This window comes from Sprattus sprattus (genome assembly GCF_963457725.1).
Source record: "Sprattus sprattus genome assembly, chromosome: 1".
In the NCBI taxonomy this organism is placed as follows: domain Eukaryota; kingdom Metazoa; phylum Chordata; class Actinopteri; order Clupeiformes; family Clupeidae; genus Sprattus; species Sprattus sprattus.
This window is the reverse complement of record NC_137920.1, coordinates 75,727,648-75,746,643: the sequence shown is the minus strand read 5'-3', so window position 1 is coordinate 75,746,643 and position 18,996 is coordinate 75,727,648. Positions and strand designations below refer to the sequence as shown.

The 18,996-nt window shown below is 43.6% G+C and overlaps 1 protein-coding gene across 1 annotated transcript in view; it reads right to left on the bottom strand.

Annotated features, from left to right (window-relative positions):
- The window catches only part of LOC308364520 (disks large homolog 2-like), a gene marked incomplete at its 5' end in the record, with an annotated part of 149,047 nt that continues 130,051 nt past the window's right edge, over positions 1 to 18,996 (bottom strand). The window contains 9 exons of the mRNA XM_080837654.1: positions 1 to 116; positions 1,153 to 1,244; positions 1,353 to 1,462; positions 1,610 to 1,782; positions 2,569 to 2,670; positions 2,802 to 2,852; positions 7,339 to 7,438; positions 9,838 to 9,913; positions 10,395 to 10,571. Coding sequence (XP_080693780.1) covers positions 10 to 116; positions 1,153 to 1,244; positions 1,353 to 1,462; positions 1,610 to 1,782; positions 2,569 to 2,670; positions 2,802 to 2,852; positions 7,339 to 7,438; positions 9,838 to 9,913; positions 10,395 to 10,571 — 988 coding nt within the window. The 3' untranslated portion in view covers positions 1 to 9. The remainder of the gene's footprint in view (positions 117 to 1,152; positions 1,245 to 1,352; positions 1,463 to 1,609; positions 1,783 to 2,568; positions 2,671 to 2,801; positions 2,853 to 7,338; positions 7,439 to 9,837; positions 9,914 to 10,394; positions 10,572 to 18,996) is intronic.

Below are 18,996 nucleotides of genomic sequence, written 5' to 3'. Positions count from 1 at the left end.
CTCCGTTCCTTAAAGTTTTTCTTTCGAGGGAATCCAGATATATGGTCCAGACTGCTCCTCGATCACCATTTTGCACTGGGTATAAATGTCCTCTAAGGTCTCCCCTTGAACAAGAGCTGTAGAACAAGTAGAGAGGAGACGAGAGGAGAAGACCGGAGAAAAGAGAAGAGGAGAGGAAAGGAGAGGAGAAAATATGAGAGGAGATGAAAGGAAAGGAGAAAAGAGGAGAGGAGAGATGTTAAGACACAGAGAAGCAGGTAGCAGGTAGCGCCACTCTTACTTTGCATTCCTCTAGTGTTCATTCAGCTTGCTTATTAAGCACACTACCTGTCTCCAGTGGTCTGTCACAAAGTAAAAGAATATGGTACCCACATAATATTCAACATCAGGCCTCACCGGCATTTTAAGCAAACTCTTTCTTCTCTCATACAGGACTCTGCCAAGTAACCTACATAGAACAGGTATTCACGCTTGCGGTTGCTATTGACATGCTATGTTGTGTGGAGAGCGATGATGAAGTGCCTTGTTAGTGTGAGGGTACAGTATGTCTTGAGCAGAACTCATGCATATTTCATGACAACAAAGACTGTGCTGCACTAAGTTTTGCACTCAAGAGGGCACTGAAAAAATCCCCCCGTCACTCATGTTAGAGAGTAATGGCTTTCTCTGTTCCGAGGCAACTGAGCTAGAATATGCAAAAGGATCCCGACAGGCCGTGCCAACCCCTCCGTAACTCCAGCGACGGCCCCTGCCAACCCCTCCGTAACTCTAGCGAGGGCCCCTGCCAACCCCTCCGTAACTCCAGCGACGGCCCCTACCAACCCCTCCGTAACTCCAGCAAAGGCCCTTACCAACCCCTCCGTAACTCCAGCGACGGCCCCTGCCAACCCCTCCGTAACTCCAGCGACGGCCCCTACCAACCCCTCCATAACTCCAGCGAGGGCCCTGTCAGGTTGCTCCAAAGCTACTCTTAAAACAGCAACTGTCATCATTGTTTTTCACCATCGTCATCATTATCATCATGACCAACATCTTCATCAACATTATCATCATCACCTAAAACTATTTCCTGACTCCTGTTATGATATAAGTACCAGAGTATCAAAATCTACAATCTAAACAAACAAACAAACAAACAAAACCTTTGCTTACCTGTGAAAAACTCGCCAAACTCCTGCTCCAGCTTCAGGGCGCGGTCGAACGTCTTCTTGGCCTGCTCCTCGGTCAGCCTCTTGTTCACCTCCCTGAAAGCAGAGCGCTGGGTTAGTCCTCTCCTCCAAGACCACACTTGGATTTTCTCAGACAAAATCGTATACGTCGTATAATGCCAAAGGAAGAACAACTTTACTTACATTAATGATTCTAGGGACCTGGGCTTTATAAAGATGGCAATTGGGTAGAGTTGTGCTACTTGTAGCCGTTTAATGGCGTTCCCAGACACATCCAATATGCAATGTTTCCCCTGGGAGTGAAGCAGAAGGCAAGAATAAACAACAGAAATGAGCGGAGTGGGAAGCCAATACGAGGCTAGTGCTAGTGGTTATCGGTTAATTAGAGTTAGAATTAGAATTAGAATTAGTTAGAATTAGAGCACAGCGACGTCTCTCACCCGCTCGGCCACATATCTGACAGACTGTACACTGGTTCCGTAAAGATTGTCGTTGTATTGTCCCGCTTCGATGAACTTGTGCTCTTGAATGTCTTTCTCCATTTGCTCGCGGGATTGCACAAAGTGGTAGTCTCGCCCGTCGACCTCGTAATCCCGCTTTGGTCTTGTTGTGTCTGAATAGTGATGACAAGATGCAGGATGACGGGAAGGAAACGATTTGGGCAGTCATTCATGCGTTCACTTGTTGACAGGATGTTACACACATCAAAAGACAATGAAAAGGGTGCAAATCTATGTCAGCATTCATTGAGAAGGACGAGAGAGGCCCTTCAGTCTGGAAAATGTCCGAACATGTAATGTATGGCTTTGGTTAATGTAAATAAAAATGAAACATTTCTAAAAGGATCTAGTGTGTTCTCCTGAGACTATGAAGGACGTGGTGTGCGGTGATGTTCTACGGGATCTAAAGGCTTACTGAAGAAGAATACTGGACATCTGCTTCACTATAACCTGTACTGATAGATTAATCACTGATTGGCTCACTTACCCGATTGCCCTGAGCTGTTAGCTGCTTTTTAAGTTTTCAAACAAATGAATAAAAGACAGGTAAATTAAAAAAAACATACAAACAGAAAGACAAAAAATTGAAAGACAACCTCAACACAAATTCCACATAAAGACAGTCACAAACACAACAAGGGGGTGGCGGAGATGAACAAACAAAATCACAAAAGACCAAACTCAATGTGCAACACAAACAAACAAACACAAACACACCGACACACCGACACACACAAATGATGCTGCGCTAGTCCAGGGATGGTTGACAGCTGCCACACTACTCACCTTGCTGCCATCCCTCTACTCTACCAGCATCATCTGGCTACGTATCCGTGGCAACAAACCGTGGAGGACACAGCGTTACCCTAGTCCCCTTTAGCACTGCGGACTCTACTCACGTGGAACACACGAGCCAAACTTCTCGGGGAACTCGGATATCAGGTCGTCGTTGACTCTGTCCTTCATCGGCCCGAGGATGATGATTGGTCGGGCGTAGTTAACTGTTGGAGTTTAATGAAAGCTTCTGTTATTCACACAAAATGTTGAACAAGGGGTTGCTGCCTGTGCCGTCATATAGAGGCTTTTGTTACTAGGTCTGATGAAATGCCAGGTGGACTAGAGAAACACTTACTTTCTTGCCGCATGACGGGCTCGTACGAAAGAATCAAATCCTCCTGACTCCCTGTGGACAGACGAACGTAAATATAGTCATACATGGGGCTGGGGCTGTTCAAAGGCATTTTCTGAAATGATGGTCATTCACAAACAAAAGCTTTGAAAAAAATCGTATGCATACGTAAGACAATGTATTATATGGCTGTGTAGATTCTGAACATGGATGTAGAGTTGGCTTTGCTGAGAGATTTGATGAAATATAAAATATAAATCCCCAGTCCTATTTCCAGGCACAGGATGAATGAAAACTTCGTCACTTTGAACTGAGGGAGAATCAAATATTAAAGAGGACCGAGGAGACAGTCCAAGAATTCATTACTGCCTGAGCCCCAGTGGAGTTTTTTTTGTTTTCGCTTTCAGAACCGCGGCAACTGCCCGGGATATGGGCTTCCAAGCTTCTGCCGAATGAAGGGTGTGCTCATGCAAGACAGGCCCACACAGTGTGGCTCAGCTGAACTTCTAGGCCAGATCAATCAAGCTCTATGAGAGACGTGGAAGAGCCCTTTTGACGGATGGATGCAGAGGTCTGGGCAGACAGCGCATCCATCACCAGTGCCATCCTGGATCAGGGCTGAACTCCTCACACCGGAGACACACACACACACACACACACACACACACACACACACACACACACACACACACACACACACACACACACACACACACACACACACACACACACACACACACACACGCACACGCACGCACACACTTCTCCTCTCGCAGCTTGACAGGGGTAGCTGGGTCGACTCTGATCTGCCGGCAGACGACGCCATACTCCGCCCAAACAAAGTGATTTAAATATCACCGTGCCATTTTAATTAAACACCTCGCCACTGTTTTTGGTACATGTGTGTCAAAGGCAGGAAGAGAGAGAGCGAGAGAGCGAGAGAGAGAGAGAGAGAGAGAGAGAGAGAGAGAGAGAGCGAGAGATGGCTGCCCTTTTGGCATTTGATCTGCACAGTGTTCAGGAAGCGTTGCAAAATCTGCTTTTTTTTTGACGCCTCAGTCGTGCTCTCGAGCCCATTAACGCTCTTACTCAGACAGCCATGCACAGCGCACTGAATGGCCTTTGGCACGAAAAAAACAGGAGAGAAAATGTGTCCATGCTGTTTCTAGGGGAAAACAAATGTGCTGCCTGCCATCACTGGGAATCTTAAAGGATAATGGATCTCTACATACAATATGACCCAGATATGCTTTCTGTATGGCTGCCAGTGCGTTAAGCAAATTTATCTTGTTAAGATTTCTTAAAATAAGTAATATTTGCTTGAAATAGGTAAAAATAACCTTACCAAGAAAGCACTAGGTAAGTACAATTTAGCTAGAAACAAGACCAACTAGATTTTTCATCTCAATGTAAGAGTAATAACACTAGGTTAGAAAAGCATTTTTTGCAGTGATAGAGCAGATGTTTTTCTCCCGAATGAAGAGTCTCAGGCAAGTTCTAGTGTCTCTTTCCTTTGTATATACTAAACAGCAGGGTAAGGAGATGTCATTTTTGATAATTTTAATGCAGATGTTTTTCTTGTTTTCACATGTTGTATTCCATGTCTTATGTAATCGGTATGATGTCATGCCAAGTCACATTCAGAGCACATTTCACGCTGTGCATTTCATGTTTCATGTTCTATAAAGAACAACAAACAAAGACAAAAAAAACGAATTGTCCCTACGCAGAAACATTTGGGTGTATATTATGCAGTCTAGATAATTCAGATTAATAAACAATAGACACATCTTTCCATGCACATATCACAAGTCTTGTAGTGGCCCTGCACAAGAGCTTATTCTACGTGCATAGTATAATTACTTGAACGTCCATATTAGTGACTAGGACCCAATGTTCCTCAGTGTACCATGACAAATAACTGAGCACCGTCCCATATGGAACGCTCATTAAAAACAAGGCCCACTATTGTAAAGAAAGCTGAGCTATGAACAGCCAAACGCCCCTTTATTAGTTCTATATTATTTCAGCCCTTTAGTTCTACTGGCTTGGCAAATCCAGGCATGGTGCATGCTTGACTGTGCACTCTGCAGGGGATGCTTTTGTGCTGTGTTTTTCAGGCTGTCAAAACCTCATACAAAAGCTGATGCTCAGCAGTGTGTGCTGTGGTTCCAGAGGATCGGCTGGCATTTTCTCAAAAACCTCCTCTTCTGAGGACCCAGCTCAGTAGAAACACTCACTGAAGCTATGAAAGTTGCGGGTCTATGATCAGATTGGAGACTGCTGTCATAACACACTTAAATGAACCTCAGAATGAGACACGCTACTACTTTTTTTTTTTTTTTAAATGTGCGCTTGCCGCACCTAAACATCAGACACTTACCCTGCAGTGCTAAGCGACAGATAAAGAGCTCTATGCATAGCCAATTTTGTGCTTCCTACGTACCTTTTTCTGTCTCTAATTCTCAGCCAGACGTTGATGAGCTAGTTGTGTCTTTCAACTCAGCATGCACCTAAACACTTGAAACTATTTCACCTAAAAGCGAGTGTAGATCTGAAGCTCATTTTCAGCCTTGGTTTAATGACCCGCACATCGAGGCAATTAAGGGCTGAACGCAAATGTAAACCGGATAGATTGCAGATGTCTGAGGACATTATGCATGACTGCTCTATTCATTTTAAATATATTTAATTTATATAATAATTTAATTAATAATCAGAATGCTGACAAAAGAGCAAGAAATAACTACCTGGCTGATAATGTGTAGCAGAACCACAATAGGCCTACTGTTAATACTATCAATCATTTTCAATCAATCATCTATCAATACTATCAATCATTTTCTTAACCCTCTTTCTGGTTGCACAACTTCTTCACTCTGCAGGGTGTTGATTCATGGGATAAGATCGTCCGCCCCTGGTTTTCAGAATTTGTGTGAAACGTATCTCCTCCACTCTGGAACATTCTAATGTCTTGCCAATCTCCCATCTCACTGACCTTGTGTCACACATGACACCCGTGAAGATGTCCGATTTTATTCCCTTCCATCTTTTAAAGAAAGTGTTTTATAAATTAAGGTTTTTGTGTTCATTTTGTTTTTAATTCTTTTTAACTTTTACTGTATGTAGCATGTTTATCCAGAAGGCACAAAAACAAAAGACTCCAAACAGTTTAGGATGTATCAGTAGTTAAACAACCACCATGGCAACAGCACAGCAAGGAATAACACAGACAGTCAAACAAGCAATGTTAATCAAGCACACACCCTTATCCAACATAAAGGACCATGTGTATATACACACACACATATATTCAGGGGGAGGGTAATGCAGTGCATAAACAAGGTGAGTGGGAGCATTAAGTGACAGTTGAAGACATTCAGGAGTCGGACGTCCTAACCAGCATGCACTGCGGGGCCTAATGCCACCACCACCACCACCCGCCCTTCACATGGTACTGCAGCAGGGGGAGACCAACAGAAAACCAAACCAACAGAAAAAGGGGACGACTCAAAACTCCAACACAAAATGGGATGGGCTGGGTTTCGGGCAGGGTGGGGGGGGGGGGGATGTCGTGCTACAGATGGGACCATTCCTGCATGGACTTACTCAGTGTCTTTGTCCCATACCCGTCGTCACCTAATCCAGGAATGTCCTACATGGCCGTCCCGCAGAGGAGGGAAGGAGGGAGGGAGAGAGAGAGAGAGAGAGAGAGAGAGCGCATGAAAGATATAGAGAGATATAGTGAGAGAGAGAGAAAGAGAGAGCAAGAGCATGAAAGAGATAGAGAGATATAGTTAGAGAGAGAGAGAGAGAGAGAGAGAGAGCGAGAGCATGAAAGAGATAGAGAGATATAGTGACAGAGAGAGAAAGAGAGAGAGAGAGAGAGAGCGAGAGCATGAAAGAGATAGAGATATAATGAGAGAGAGAGAAAGAGAGAGAGAGAGGAGGGGACACAGCCACAGAAGAGGAAGGTACAGGTCAATGGAATGAGAGGAGAAGAAGTTCCGGCCAGCCCAACTAAGAGCTCCGCTCCGCTCTGCTGGGCCCGGCAGCCAGTCTGAGACAGACAGCTGAAAGCGTCCACACTGAGCACAGACACAGTTCTGACTCCCTAATAATACAGTTCTTTTTATTTTAAACAAGAACTAAACCATAGTTCTTATTTTTCAAGTGACAATGCAGAGCATGTCCTTCACAGGCGCTGTGCCAATTGGTGGTTAACTAATACAGTTAGCCTTAAAACAATCAAGGCTGAGGCAGAGCTGAATAGTAGCCACAGAACAGCCTGCTGATGATGCTCAGTCCTGGACACACACAGCTCTCTGTCTGTCCTCCACACCCCGGCCCATCACGTGGCCGAAACACACACACACACACACACAAGAGCGCACCCCCTACACCTGCCTGCACCACTGCCCTGCTGAATGTATGTGTCGGGGCTGAACGGCTGCTGATGTGTGGGAACCTGCTGGTTGTATGTATGGTGTGTGTGTGTGTGTGTGTGTCCATTGAGCTAATCTCCAAAGCTGCTACTTACGTTCGGAGTCGCTGCCATCCTGCTCACCCGGCTCCTTGTTCTTGTAGAATGGGAACTTGCGTGAAAAGATGAAGCTCTTTTTACGCTTTTCACTAAATGACTGTGAAGAGGAGAGAGAGCACGGGGCCAGACAGGGACAGGTCACACGCATGCTGACACACATGAAGTTGTAAACATCTTGTGGGAAAGGACATCAGTGAGGGCAGTGTGTATGTTTGTGTGTGTGTGTGTGTGTGTGTGTGTGTCTGTGTCAGTGAGGGCAGATCCAGTCAACTGGTGATAATTTGGTAAAATGATCAATGTTCATTCAGTGAAGTAATTCTCTATGTGGTCTGTAATTTCTTTTTTTTTGTGTTGGGAGATGTTGACTTTCTGTGATAAGCCAAGAAAACCATGAAAAAAAAGGATCTGGGCTTAGTCTTCCAAAAGCATCATAGTGTTATGATTATCATCAACATGAAAGATTCAAACTTAATATACCACTCAACCATTTAAAAAAATGTATAACATTAAGAGTCTTCTAGAACACTAAGCCCTGAGCGGTCACCATCGCTGTTGTCCTTGCCACAGATGTGCCTGGGATATTCTCAGACATGGGCAAAACGAAACATAACATCGCAACCACAACAAAATAAGCAACGTGAACATGAAGGTAGAAAACAATAATTTAAATTGTAAAAAATAAATCAAATGTAAAACATATTTTAAAATAATTAAAAACAAAACACTAAAAACAAAACATAAACAGATCATGGGTCATGCAGTTAACAAACTGAGGTCCATGCTAAGCCAGATGCGACACAGTGGGGATGTGGGAAAAGAACTGTCTCTCCTCAAACAAACATGCAGGATGTGTTATGTGTAGTACTTAGTGTGTTCCTATGTTTTTTATGTTATGTAGTAGTACTTACTTATTGTGTGTGTATGTTTGTGTTTTTATGTTTACTGTATGCACCTATGCACCAGAACAAATTTCAGGTAGGTGCATACCTACGTGACAATAAATCTGTTTCTGATTCTGATTCTGATGTATCCGTCACTTGAAGACTGACGAGAGCTGATGTGCATGTTGGCTGCGACATGTTTTAGTGCGGCATACTAATATATTAACTGAAATATGTGTGTTTAAAGACAGACCCTGTCTGCTGTAAATAATAGCTCTGATTGATCATAGCACAAAACAATATGGCTGATGTCACCTGTCGACACATTAAATATAATGAGAGTGCTGCTATGTCGACTGAGAGTGCAGCCATGTCCGCTGAGTGTGGCCTGATTGGCTGGTTCCTGTCCTGTCTCAGAGGGGCTGACAGGCTAGCTTTCCCCTCCCTCTTACACGTGATCGTGCTAGTAGATAAAGAAGCTGTTTAAAGAATGATAACTTTGAAACAACGACCACACGTAGAAATATGACCATCTGGCAATGGTCATGATTTTAAATGCCAGGATGTTGAGCTAAGACATATAAAAAATAACAATTTCTTTGTGCATGTTTGTAAACATCATGTATGTATTGACTGGTTTAATGCCTTTCCACCACTGGAATACAAATCCTGCTTTTCAAACAATAATCCTTCTTTTTAAACTCTTTATTGCAATGCTTAAGTTAACCAAACCTTTATCACTCTGCCAAGCATTAATTTAAGTGTCTTATGAGTGCTTGAATAATCCTGCCTTAAACGCCGCTATTATTCATTCAGGAAACCCCAGAACATGCAAGAAGCTGCTTAGGATGTTGCTATGGATACTGGGCAACTTGCAATGCTTTTGCTGGCAGAATTGTTCTCGGCACAGATTTTAATATGAAACACACCACCCCCCCCAATCACGCTACAATTGACTTCAAAGTAAACGATGTGTCAAAGCGAGCCAAATGTGATTTCCGTAAAAGAAAATGATAAATCAAATGCAATCACAAGCGGACCTATTGTCCTCTCCAGCGTGATGCATGCGATTATCATGCTCTCAGACGTGTGCTATTGAATGGGACTGATGGCTTGTGGCAGGCCTACGGGGGCGCTTCCTGTCGATGCTGATGGCTGCGTGTCAGAGAGGATGGGCGGACGTGGCTGACTGGAGACGAACAGAGAGAGGCAGCAGCGGGAGACAGGGGTGCTTGGGTTGCTGAGGAGACTGGCCTGGTTCTAAAGTGTTAGTAGAATAAAAACCGCACTCTCAAGCTTTTCTCTTTAGAAATAAGACCAGTTTATTTTCGTACAGACGCGTTTCGGCCTTACGCCATCGTCAGTGTCGTCCTGTTCTAAAGTGATATCTGCTGTGAGAGAGGTGAGAAGCCCTGACCTTCAAAAAAAAAGCATGTTCCCCTTTTTCCCTCCTGGGAGGAAAAAGAAAAGCCTCCCAAAATGCTAATCAGTGGATCTGTTTGACTTCAAAGGTTAAGTCTGGCATTTTAAAACAGTTCATGTTGTCAGAAGACACAAGCCTATTTCATAAAATAAAAATCTTCACAGACTGAGAGGAATACTTGCGCCAACTTACCCCTTTAGAATCAATAGATCCAGGCTTAGCATTAAATTTCACCGTCTTCAGGCGAGCTCTCTCCTTCCTCTCCACTCTGCAGGAGCACAAAATGGCCAAATCATCAAATAGCCCTGAACAGGGGAGCTCAAACACAGCACTGATGTCAGTGCACTTTTAGATACTATAACTAATGCAGTGTGGTTTCTGACATGTTCACTTCATACAAAAGTAAAGTAAAGCCTATGGCATGGCGTGGCGTATGGTGTGGCGTGGTGTAATGCGTGGTGTGGTGTGGTCTGGTTTAATGTTGTGTGGTGTGGTGTGGTGTTATGTGGTGTGGTGTAATGTGTTGCGGTGTGTGGTGTAATGTGGTGTGGTTTGGTGTGTGTGGTGTGGTGTGGTGTGGTGCAATGTGTGGTAATGTGGTGTTGTGTGCTGTGTGTGGTGTGGTGTGGTTTGGTATGTGTGGTGAGGTGTGGTGCGGTGTGTGGTGTAATGTGGTGTTGTGTGTGGTGTTGTGTGCTGTGTGCTGTGTGTGGTGTAATGTGGTGTGGCCTGGCGTGGTAGAGGCCTACCGTCTTCTGCTGGGAATGACGCCCATCTCCTCACTGTCTCCATCAGGAGTCGCCCTCCTGGCCTGCCACCACTCGTCATCCGAGGCGTTGATGACGTGGAGGATGTCCCCGTAGCGGAAGCTCAGGCCTTGGCTGGGCAGACCGCTATCCTTGGCCTTTTCATAGTCAAACAAAGCCCTGGTAAAACAAAGTCACACACACACACACACACACACACACACACACACAGACACACACACACACACACAGACACACAGACACACACACACACACACACACACACACACACACACACACACACAGAGACACACACACACACACACAGAGAGACAGCAGTCTATCACCATCTGAGCTCCATGCTGCCAGAGTAGGAGAGAGAGAGAGAGCAGCACACACACAGGGCTCCAATCTGCATGTGTTGCTGCCAGTGTGTAAATGCTGCGTGCTGAACAGCAGCTGCTACTATGCTTGCCTCTCACATCATCATCATGAGCGATGACATAACGGCACACCAGGCCAGTTTTACATTCATGTCATTCTACGGTTTCTCTGCCACTTACGTAGGAATTGTACGGAATCTAACAGTGTCAATTTGTGTCAGTTTATGACACCTCTTATAGAAGTTGTGTGATGTAATAAACATATATCTCTATTATGTTATGAAAACCGTAGCAGTAAGTCCACAAGAGAAAGTGTGTTGTTTTTTCTGTTTTTTTGTTTTGTTTGACCTGTTGTCTTTCTTATTTTTCTGTTGTCTTGTTTGCTTGCCATATGTAAAGCGTCTTTGAGTATTAGAAAAGCGCTATAGAAATATGAATTATTATTATTATTATTATTAAGTCAAGATCGACGTTTTTAAAGCTTTTGAATCGTGTTGTCGACATGAAAGCGGAGACATCACGGCGCTGAGGGGACCGTGCTAAATGAATGTGTTGGCAGCGCGGCAAACGAGTCTCCACGGTAACCCAGAGCCTTCTGCCAACATCACTATGCCAACCTTTAGGGAGGCGACTCTGATGCCTCTCCTGACAGGGCCTCTCACACTGTGCCCACTACTGCCCACAGTCAGACATGCCTACTGTGTACAGTACATTACCACCCAAAGTGATGACCTCACACAGATGAAAGAAGTATAACTAAACCAACATTCATACAGTTCAAACGAGTACAACAAAACAACCATTCATACTTCATCATTTATGACAACTATTGACGTCAACAAGGATCTGAAAATGCAACATACAAATGAAGAGACACTAGGAGAATACACACGAGTGGTCACCTGATTCCTATTCCTTGGCCAGGTAACACGCACAAGGCTGACACAAGGCTGACGCCTTATGACCTTTTGGGTACAATTGGGTGCATTAACATTTGAATGTTTATTAATGTACACTGTCCCTCTTCATCAAATAAACAAACTGAAACTGAAACTGAAACACGAGGCTGACACACAACCTGAAGACAGCTGCATAAGGGCTCAGATACACATACGCGTCTTTTTTCAGGCAGAAACGCTTCAGTAACGCCTTGGCAAAGTGCGGCGGCCAAAACAGAAGCGGTGCGCTTCCCTGCCTTGCGCTGGAAAGTTGAGAATAGTTCAACTTTTAAGCGCACCTAAAAAACGCTTCAAAGACACAACGCGTGGTGGAGAAGGGGCGCACGCTTTAAACGTGGCGTACCATAGGAATCAATGCATTTGCTCACGTCCCGTTTTTACAAAAACGCGTATGTGTATCTGAGCCCTAATAGTGGTGAGCAAAAGCCAAGCCACTTTGAAGAGGGCGCCATCATGATTAAGATGAAACATTTAGAAACATCAAAGATAATTTTAAGAAAGCTTTTAAAGAAGACAATCAGTGGAGGACATACAAAAGCCCATTACACATTCCAGATCCACATTTGGAGCCTGCTTCTGACGAGTTCATGTTCCTGCATTAGCGCGCCTGTTATTTGAAGTGCATTTGTCCATGGCCATTTCCACCTGTTACCTTGGGTTGCCAACCTCTGTGTGTGTGTGTGTGTGTCTTTTTCTGGTGGAGTTGTGTGTTTATGTCCTTGTGAATTGTTGCTACAACACTGAAATGTCCTCTTGAAATGAATTAAGTACCCTCTCTCTCTCTCTCTCTCTCCATCTATCAAACTAGCTTGAACGTAAATGACGTTCACAAACAGTGAGTGAGTCACCTGGCACTCAGGCATGAATGAGAGGACCAGTTGAACACATCCATCTCCTGGCTGCACTCCAGCCTCTAATCATTACCATGACAACAGAAACGTCTGCTTTGAGAGGGCAGCCATAACACGGACGCTGCTGCCAAGGCGAGCCTCCACTCATGTGATCTAATAGTGCACGCCAGTGTGTGATGACAGACAATGTTTACACTGTTCCTCTCCAGTAACATTTAACACAGACGCGTACAGGCACCAGTGTTGGGAAAGCTCACTTTCTACATGAACTAGTTCAGTTCATAGTTCATAATTAAAAAATTTGAACTAAGTTCACAGCTCCAAAAAAGGAACTAGTTCAGTTCTTATTTTCAATATGTTGCAAGCTAAAAAAAAAATCTAAATCTCTATATGTCTGCAATACTGCTTTCGGCCTCTATGCAACTTCGGCGCTCTCGCACAGACACCAGAATGAACGCGTTCACAGTATCGTTCATCAGGAAATATTACAGAGCATTCAGTTCACGTTCACCAAAATTATGAAAGAGTTCATGAACTTTCGTGTCAATGAACGCGTTCAGGTACAACACTGACTGGCACCATTACCCTGGGCAGGACATGCAGACAAACAAGAATGGCATTAAAACGGCCATGTGCCCACATGCACACTCCATAGTGTTATGGTATACTGCTATGCATTTTCAAGTACTGTATCATGGTAATTATATGGTTATGTCACAAAATTCTGCTTCCAAACTTGGACACTGAAAAGGATGATTGTAGGGTTGTAGGGTTCCTGTACTATAAAGGTTTTTGTGGCAATACAACGCTTAATAAAAATGAAATGCACATGGACAATGTAATCTTCTCCATCAAAACCAATAGACAGATGGGTGACAAATGAAATGAAGAACCTAAATAGATGAGTGGAGAAACATACTGAGAGCAGAGGAGACGAACTTAGAACCATAAGGATTGAAAAAGCGGACTGGAGGTTCTTCTAAGTTCGTCTTCTCTGATGAGTCTGATTTCACAGTAGGTGCAAGACTCTCTGGCTTGTAGGCCTCTCCAGGTCTCCGTCTAACCATCAGACGACCATGTGTTGGGCAAAGCTGAAAATTGGACTCATCAGAGAAGACGAACTAGAAGACCCTCCAGTCCGCTTTTTTCAATCCTTATGGTCTTTTACAAACCTCAGCCAGGCAAAGTACAACATTGTCCCGGAAGAAAAACTTGCTTCCTTTTGCTCTGACAATGTTCCCCAACTCTGAGAAATGTTTTTTCCAGCAGGGCAATGCTCCATGCCACACAGCCAGGCCAGTAAAGGTGTGGATGGAGTACCACCAGATCAGGACCCTGTCATGGCCAGCCCAATTTCGAGACCTGAATCCCATAAAAAACCTCTGAAATGTGATCAAGAGGAAGATGGATGGTCACAAGCCATGAAAAGAAGCCGAGCTGCTTGAATTCTTGCGCCAGGAGTAGCATAAAGTCACCCAACGGCAATGTGAAAGACTGATGGAGAGCATGCCAAGGCACATGAAAGTTGTGATTTTAAATCAAGGTTATTCCACCAAATATTGATTTCTGAACTCTTCCTAAGTGTAAGCATTAGTATTGTGTAGTTTAAAAATGAATATGAGCTTGTTTTCTTTGCATTATTCGAGATCTGAAGACACTGCATCTTTTTTGCTATTTTGACCAATTGTCATTTTTCTGCAAATAAATTATCTAAATGACAATATTTTTATTTGAAATTTGGTAGGAATGTTGCCAGTAGGTTATAGAATAAAACAAAAATGTACATTTTACTTTAACACATACCAATAAATAGTAAAACCAGAGAAACTGATCATTTTGAAGTGGTCTCTTAATTTTTTCCGCGGCTGTATATGATGCATGTATATGAAGAGAATTAGGCCTATGTATTGCTTGTTTTTTTTTTCATGATAAAAAAAAAAAAAAAACATCCCCCCCTCTGGTTTTTGGACAAATCGCACCCTGATTAAGCAATTAGCAATTAAGCAATTACAATTATTACAATGAAGCAATTAGCATCAAATCACGCTCTGTGCCATGTGAAGAAATGCTGAGCAGGCCCAGTTGTGTTTTGTGACATTACCATATAGTTACCTTAAAAATGTATTACATTTAATTAAAATTAAAATGTGTTTGTGTGTCCTGATCGCCACTATATATATGCAGGTGTGTGTTACTGTGTGTTGATTGAAGTCAGCCTTGTTTGTTGTTTGTTTGTTTGTTTGTTTGTTTGTTTGTTTGTTTGTTTGTTGGCTATGGTTTTGGATGAAGATGGCGAGAGGAAAAGATGAAAGTGACTTTTAAAGGGGCCTTTACAGCTGGGGCCCGGATGGCATAAGCTTCAGTCACAAAGACTGCTTAACTGGCTCAAGAAGCGTTTCAATGAGAACAGTGACTTAAGTGACATCTGCATTTAGATCTGTGGGACAGACATCAGTAAATGTTGAGGTCCCTACTCACACCAAGGGGCACACTCTGGATCTGGTCATCACTGACACTGCCCTAATCGATAACATACAGGTCTACGCTCTTGGTGTATCTGACCACAAGGGGAAAGTTGTTTCTCATCCATGCCTTTATCTCAACAAATAAAATGAATAATTATTATTATTATAAATAGGGCTGGACCACCAAGAGAAGGGCAAAGGGCTGCTTGACCCCTGCTTGACCCCTACAGTCAGGGGATCCAGTGTCACCAGATGAGGGAACATCTTTTGAATAAATGCTGTTCCATCCCTCCAGGAGAGGTACAGAGACTCGTAGAATCAATGCCAAAGGCGCACTGAAGCCGTTCTGGCGGCTTGATGCGGCCCAACACCTTACTAAGACACTTGATGTAAATTTGTCACACAAACACGGTTGACTTAATACAAAAAAGACAGCCAGAGAAATAACAGCCGGAGAGGAAAGGCAAAACACTAAGCATTCTGGGCCCTTTTTCACAAGGCATCTTTAGGCTAAAAGTAGCTCCTAACTTGCCGATTTAGGGGAAACGCTTAAAAATAATGGCCGTGTCAGTGATCATTTTGGGACTTCCAAGAGTAATGACTAAGAGTAATAAACCGTGCACTAAAAGTACCTAATAAGTCTGGAAGTCCTAAGAAGTAGTCGAGAGGACTCCTAACTCACAAAGACCAACTCCCAAACAAATGGAAAACGGTGTCATTCCACATTACAATGTTCAGAATAAGTGAAAAGATACTTAATTCCAAGGGAATAATAACAGAGCTGGTAAGGGATGCAATACGCTGCGTCACCGACCAACCGAAACAGCTCACACAGTGGCGAAATGGAATTAAATGTCACATTTTATTGTACAAATAAACTAGTTCCTGTCTACACAATCAAGTCATCATATTGATGCATTTTGAAAGCTGTGCGAAGATCCTCGCTCTGTGGGTAGCATATTCTGTTATTATTTAATGTGTAGCCTGTCACATATTTATTGATTTATTGATTGATTGACCGTTCTGTGTGGTAGGCTATGAAGTGCATGCCGACTCACCGCCCCAGACTTGTCACTCATCAGCCAATCACAGAGGTCTTTGAAAGCAAGCTGGAGCATGAGACTTGACGTCAGCCATAGCAAGAGAGTTTTTCTCTTATCTTAGAAGTTCTCGCTTTTCCTTAATAAAAGCTGATCTCAGCAGCTTTGTGAAGTGGATTTAGGAGAAAAACTTGTAGTTACAAACTTTTAGTGCAACTTGGGAGTACTCTTGTTGAGCAGGATAAAATGCTTAGTGAGTAAGGGCCCTAGTCTGTGTATCTTTCAAGTCCCCCAAGCTGTCACCTCTGTGGAGCATCTACAGGCATACCATCGGCGGGGTCTGACGATTTATATTAAACTATGGTTGGCATGGCAACTCCATGCTGAGTGCAAGCTCTGGAAATGGTGCAGTACAACTGAAACAATAGCAGCAGTTGACAAGAGAAAAAAAAAACCTGAGCAACTAGAGCGAATGAAAGAGAGAGCTCTCCTTTATCCAGTGTGTGTTTTTTTTTTCATTGGTTCAAAATGATTTGTATACTCTGTAAACATAAACCCCCTCCCCCAAAGATTGAATATGTTAAAGACCCTTGAGGCATATGAGTGTGTGGAAGAGTGACAGTGCTCTGCGGTTATGAGGAGTGTGGCGTGAGAATAGCGCATCTTTAGCGCAGAAACGTGCTGGGCATGGCAGCTCCGTTGGGTTAACTCAGAGGGACTTCACAGACGGTTTGACATGATTGGAACGGTCTGCTCAGCGAACCAGAACCAAAACATGTGCATAAATCATCACCATGAAGTTCATGTTTTAACTCAAATTGGGAGCACATCCCAAAACAAACCAACTGGGAACTGCTGTATAATTGAGTAATTTGAAAAAAAAAAAAAAAAACACTAAAACTGACTAAAACTGGCGTAATGAGGACACTCTCTTTCTTTCCCCCAATTTGACGATCTATATTATTTCTAAAGGCTTTACATTTTCAGCAATTAAAATATATTGATTCTGAATTCAAAGTCTTGTTGCTGGACTGGTGTCAATCTCATGTGTTATTGAACTATTTGATTTACAACGCCAAGTTTAATGGTTTACAGAACTCGGGGTGCAGGAAGGGCTTGGGGGTCCATTTATCCAATTAAAGTAGTAAATCTCTTGGCACAGTAATTGACGAGGTTGATGGCTATAGCAAGCTCACTGCAGCAGGGCCCGGAACATGCTCTCATCAGCACTAGCGCCTGCTGCTGCTGCTGCTGCGGAGGATTCTGAAGCTTCTGAAGCGGAGACACTTTGCTTGCTCAGGCACTTTATTGGCCACGGCTCCGACAGGAGTGTGTTGCTGCTGCAGCAGTAGCAGCCAATGGCAGCTCATCTGTGAGCCTCTGAGCCGTGACAAGCGCGCTAGGAGTGGGTGTGTAATGGAGCGTTCAGCTGGGGGGTATCCGGAGGGCCTCCGGGCAGCCAAATAAACACAGGTGCCTCGCATCAGGGGGCAGAGCGCTGGACGTAATGCTGCCCTGGCGGACATCTGCTCCACGGCGGAAACGCTGAGCCCCGGCAAATTACCGACCTGATCACTCAGCCGCTGCTCGCGCCTTCTGCCACGGCGGGGAAATATTCTACCGTGGCAGCAGAAGTGCAGAGCATGTGCTGTTCAGAGCATATATGAGAGGATATATTGCTACCCAAAAAGCAGCAGGGAAGCACACATATAAAGCCTTTAAAAGAATGGCTTCTCATAGCTTCACATAACCCTGGTATTTTCAATGCTGCCTATTAACCTTCCGCCATCTACATCCACTGTATATCCCGTAAGCCTATGTCCCTGATGTTCATAATCAACACGCCCCCAAGATTGACATCATCAAAGGTCTAACTAGCATGACTAGAGCGTTTAGTTATATAATCTTGAGAGGGCATTTCGTAACTCCTAAATGCTTCCTGGGAGGAGACTCTGTGTAGCCTCTAAGGAAATGCAGGACACGGCCCTCTGTAAACCCACACATTCTGACAAACTCCAAGCATTGATAATGCAAGAATGGGCTGCCATCAGTCAAGATGTGGCCAGAAGTTAATTTACAGCATGCCAGGGCGGATTGCAGAGGTCTTGAAAAAGAAGGGTCAACACTGCATATATATTTTTGCATCCACTTCATGTAATTGTCAATAAAAGCCTTTGACACTTATTAAATGCTGGTAATTATACTTCAGTCTTCCATAGTAACATCTGACAAAAATATATAAAGACACTGAAGCAGAAAACTTTGTAAAAATGTATATTTGTGTAAAAATGTATATTTCTCAAAACTTTTGTCACTACGACTGTAGACTACAACTGAAGACGACTTCCACTAGATCGTCATCTTGCTTGCACTGTTTTCAGGGCAGCAACGAGACACTGTTAAGGATAGGGAACGGAGATGCGCTCCACGTACAAATGAACATTAGGCGCTGAGAAAGACTTTGGGTGTTGTCATGGTTACTTGGCCATGCAAATGATTGGGAGGATACTGTCAAAAAAAATCAACAGAAATAAACAGAACTCCATACTGCAGGGAGGTGCTTGCAGGTGCCGGGATATTGAATGGCTGTGAGAAATACATAAGCCGAGTCTGATCGAAGGCACTTGAAATCTGATTCAGCCGGCGGCACAAGAATACTGCTGTGCCTGAATGAAATTGGGTATGCATTGGTTTTGTGAAATGCATGTTGGGAGTGTATTGGTAGGAGTGGCTGGACTTTTTAATACCCACAGATAGTCATGAGTCATGAGGAATCATTTAAAACGGGAGACAAGTTCAGTTTTCATACATTATTCAACCAAGCTCTCTTTACACCTGGAATGTGGTCTCAGTCAGCACAAATCTCATGACTCATCCTCTTGGTGTAGTTCCTATTCCATTCTCATG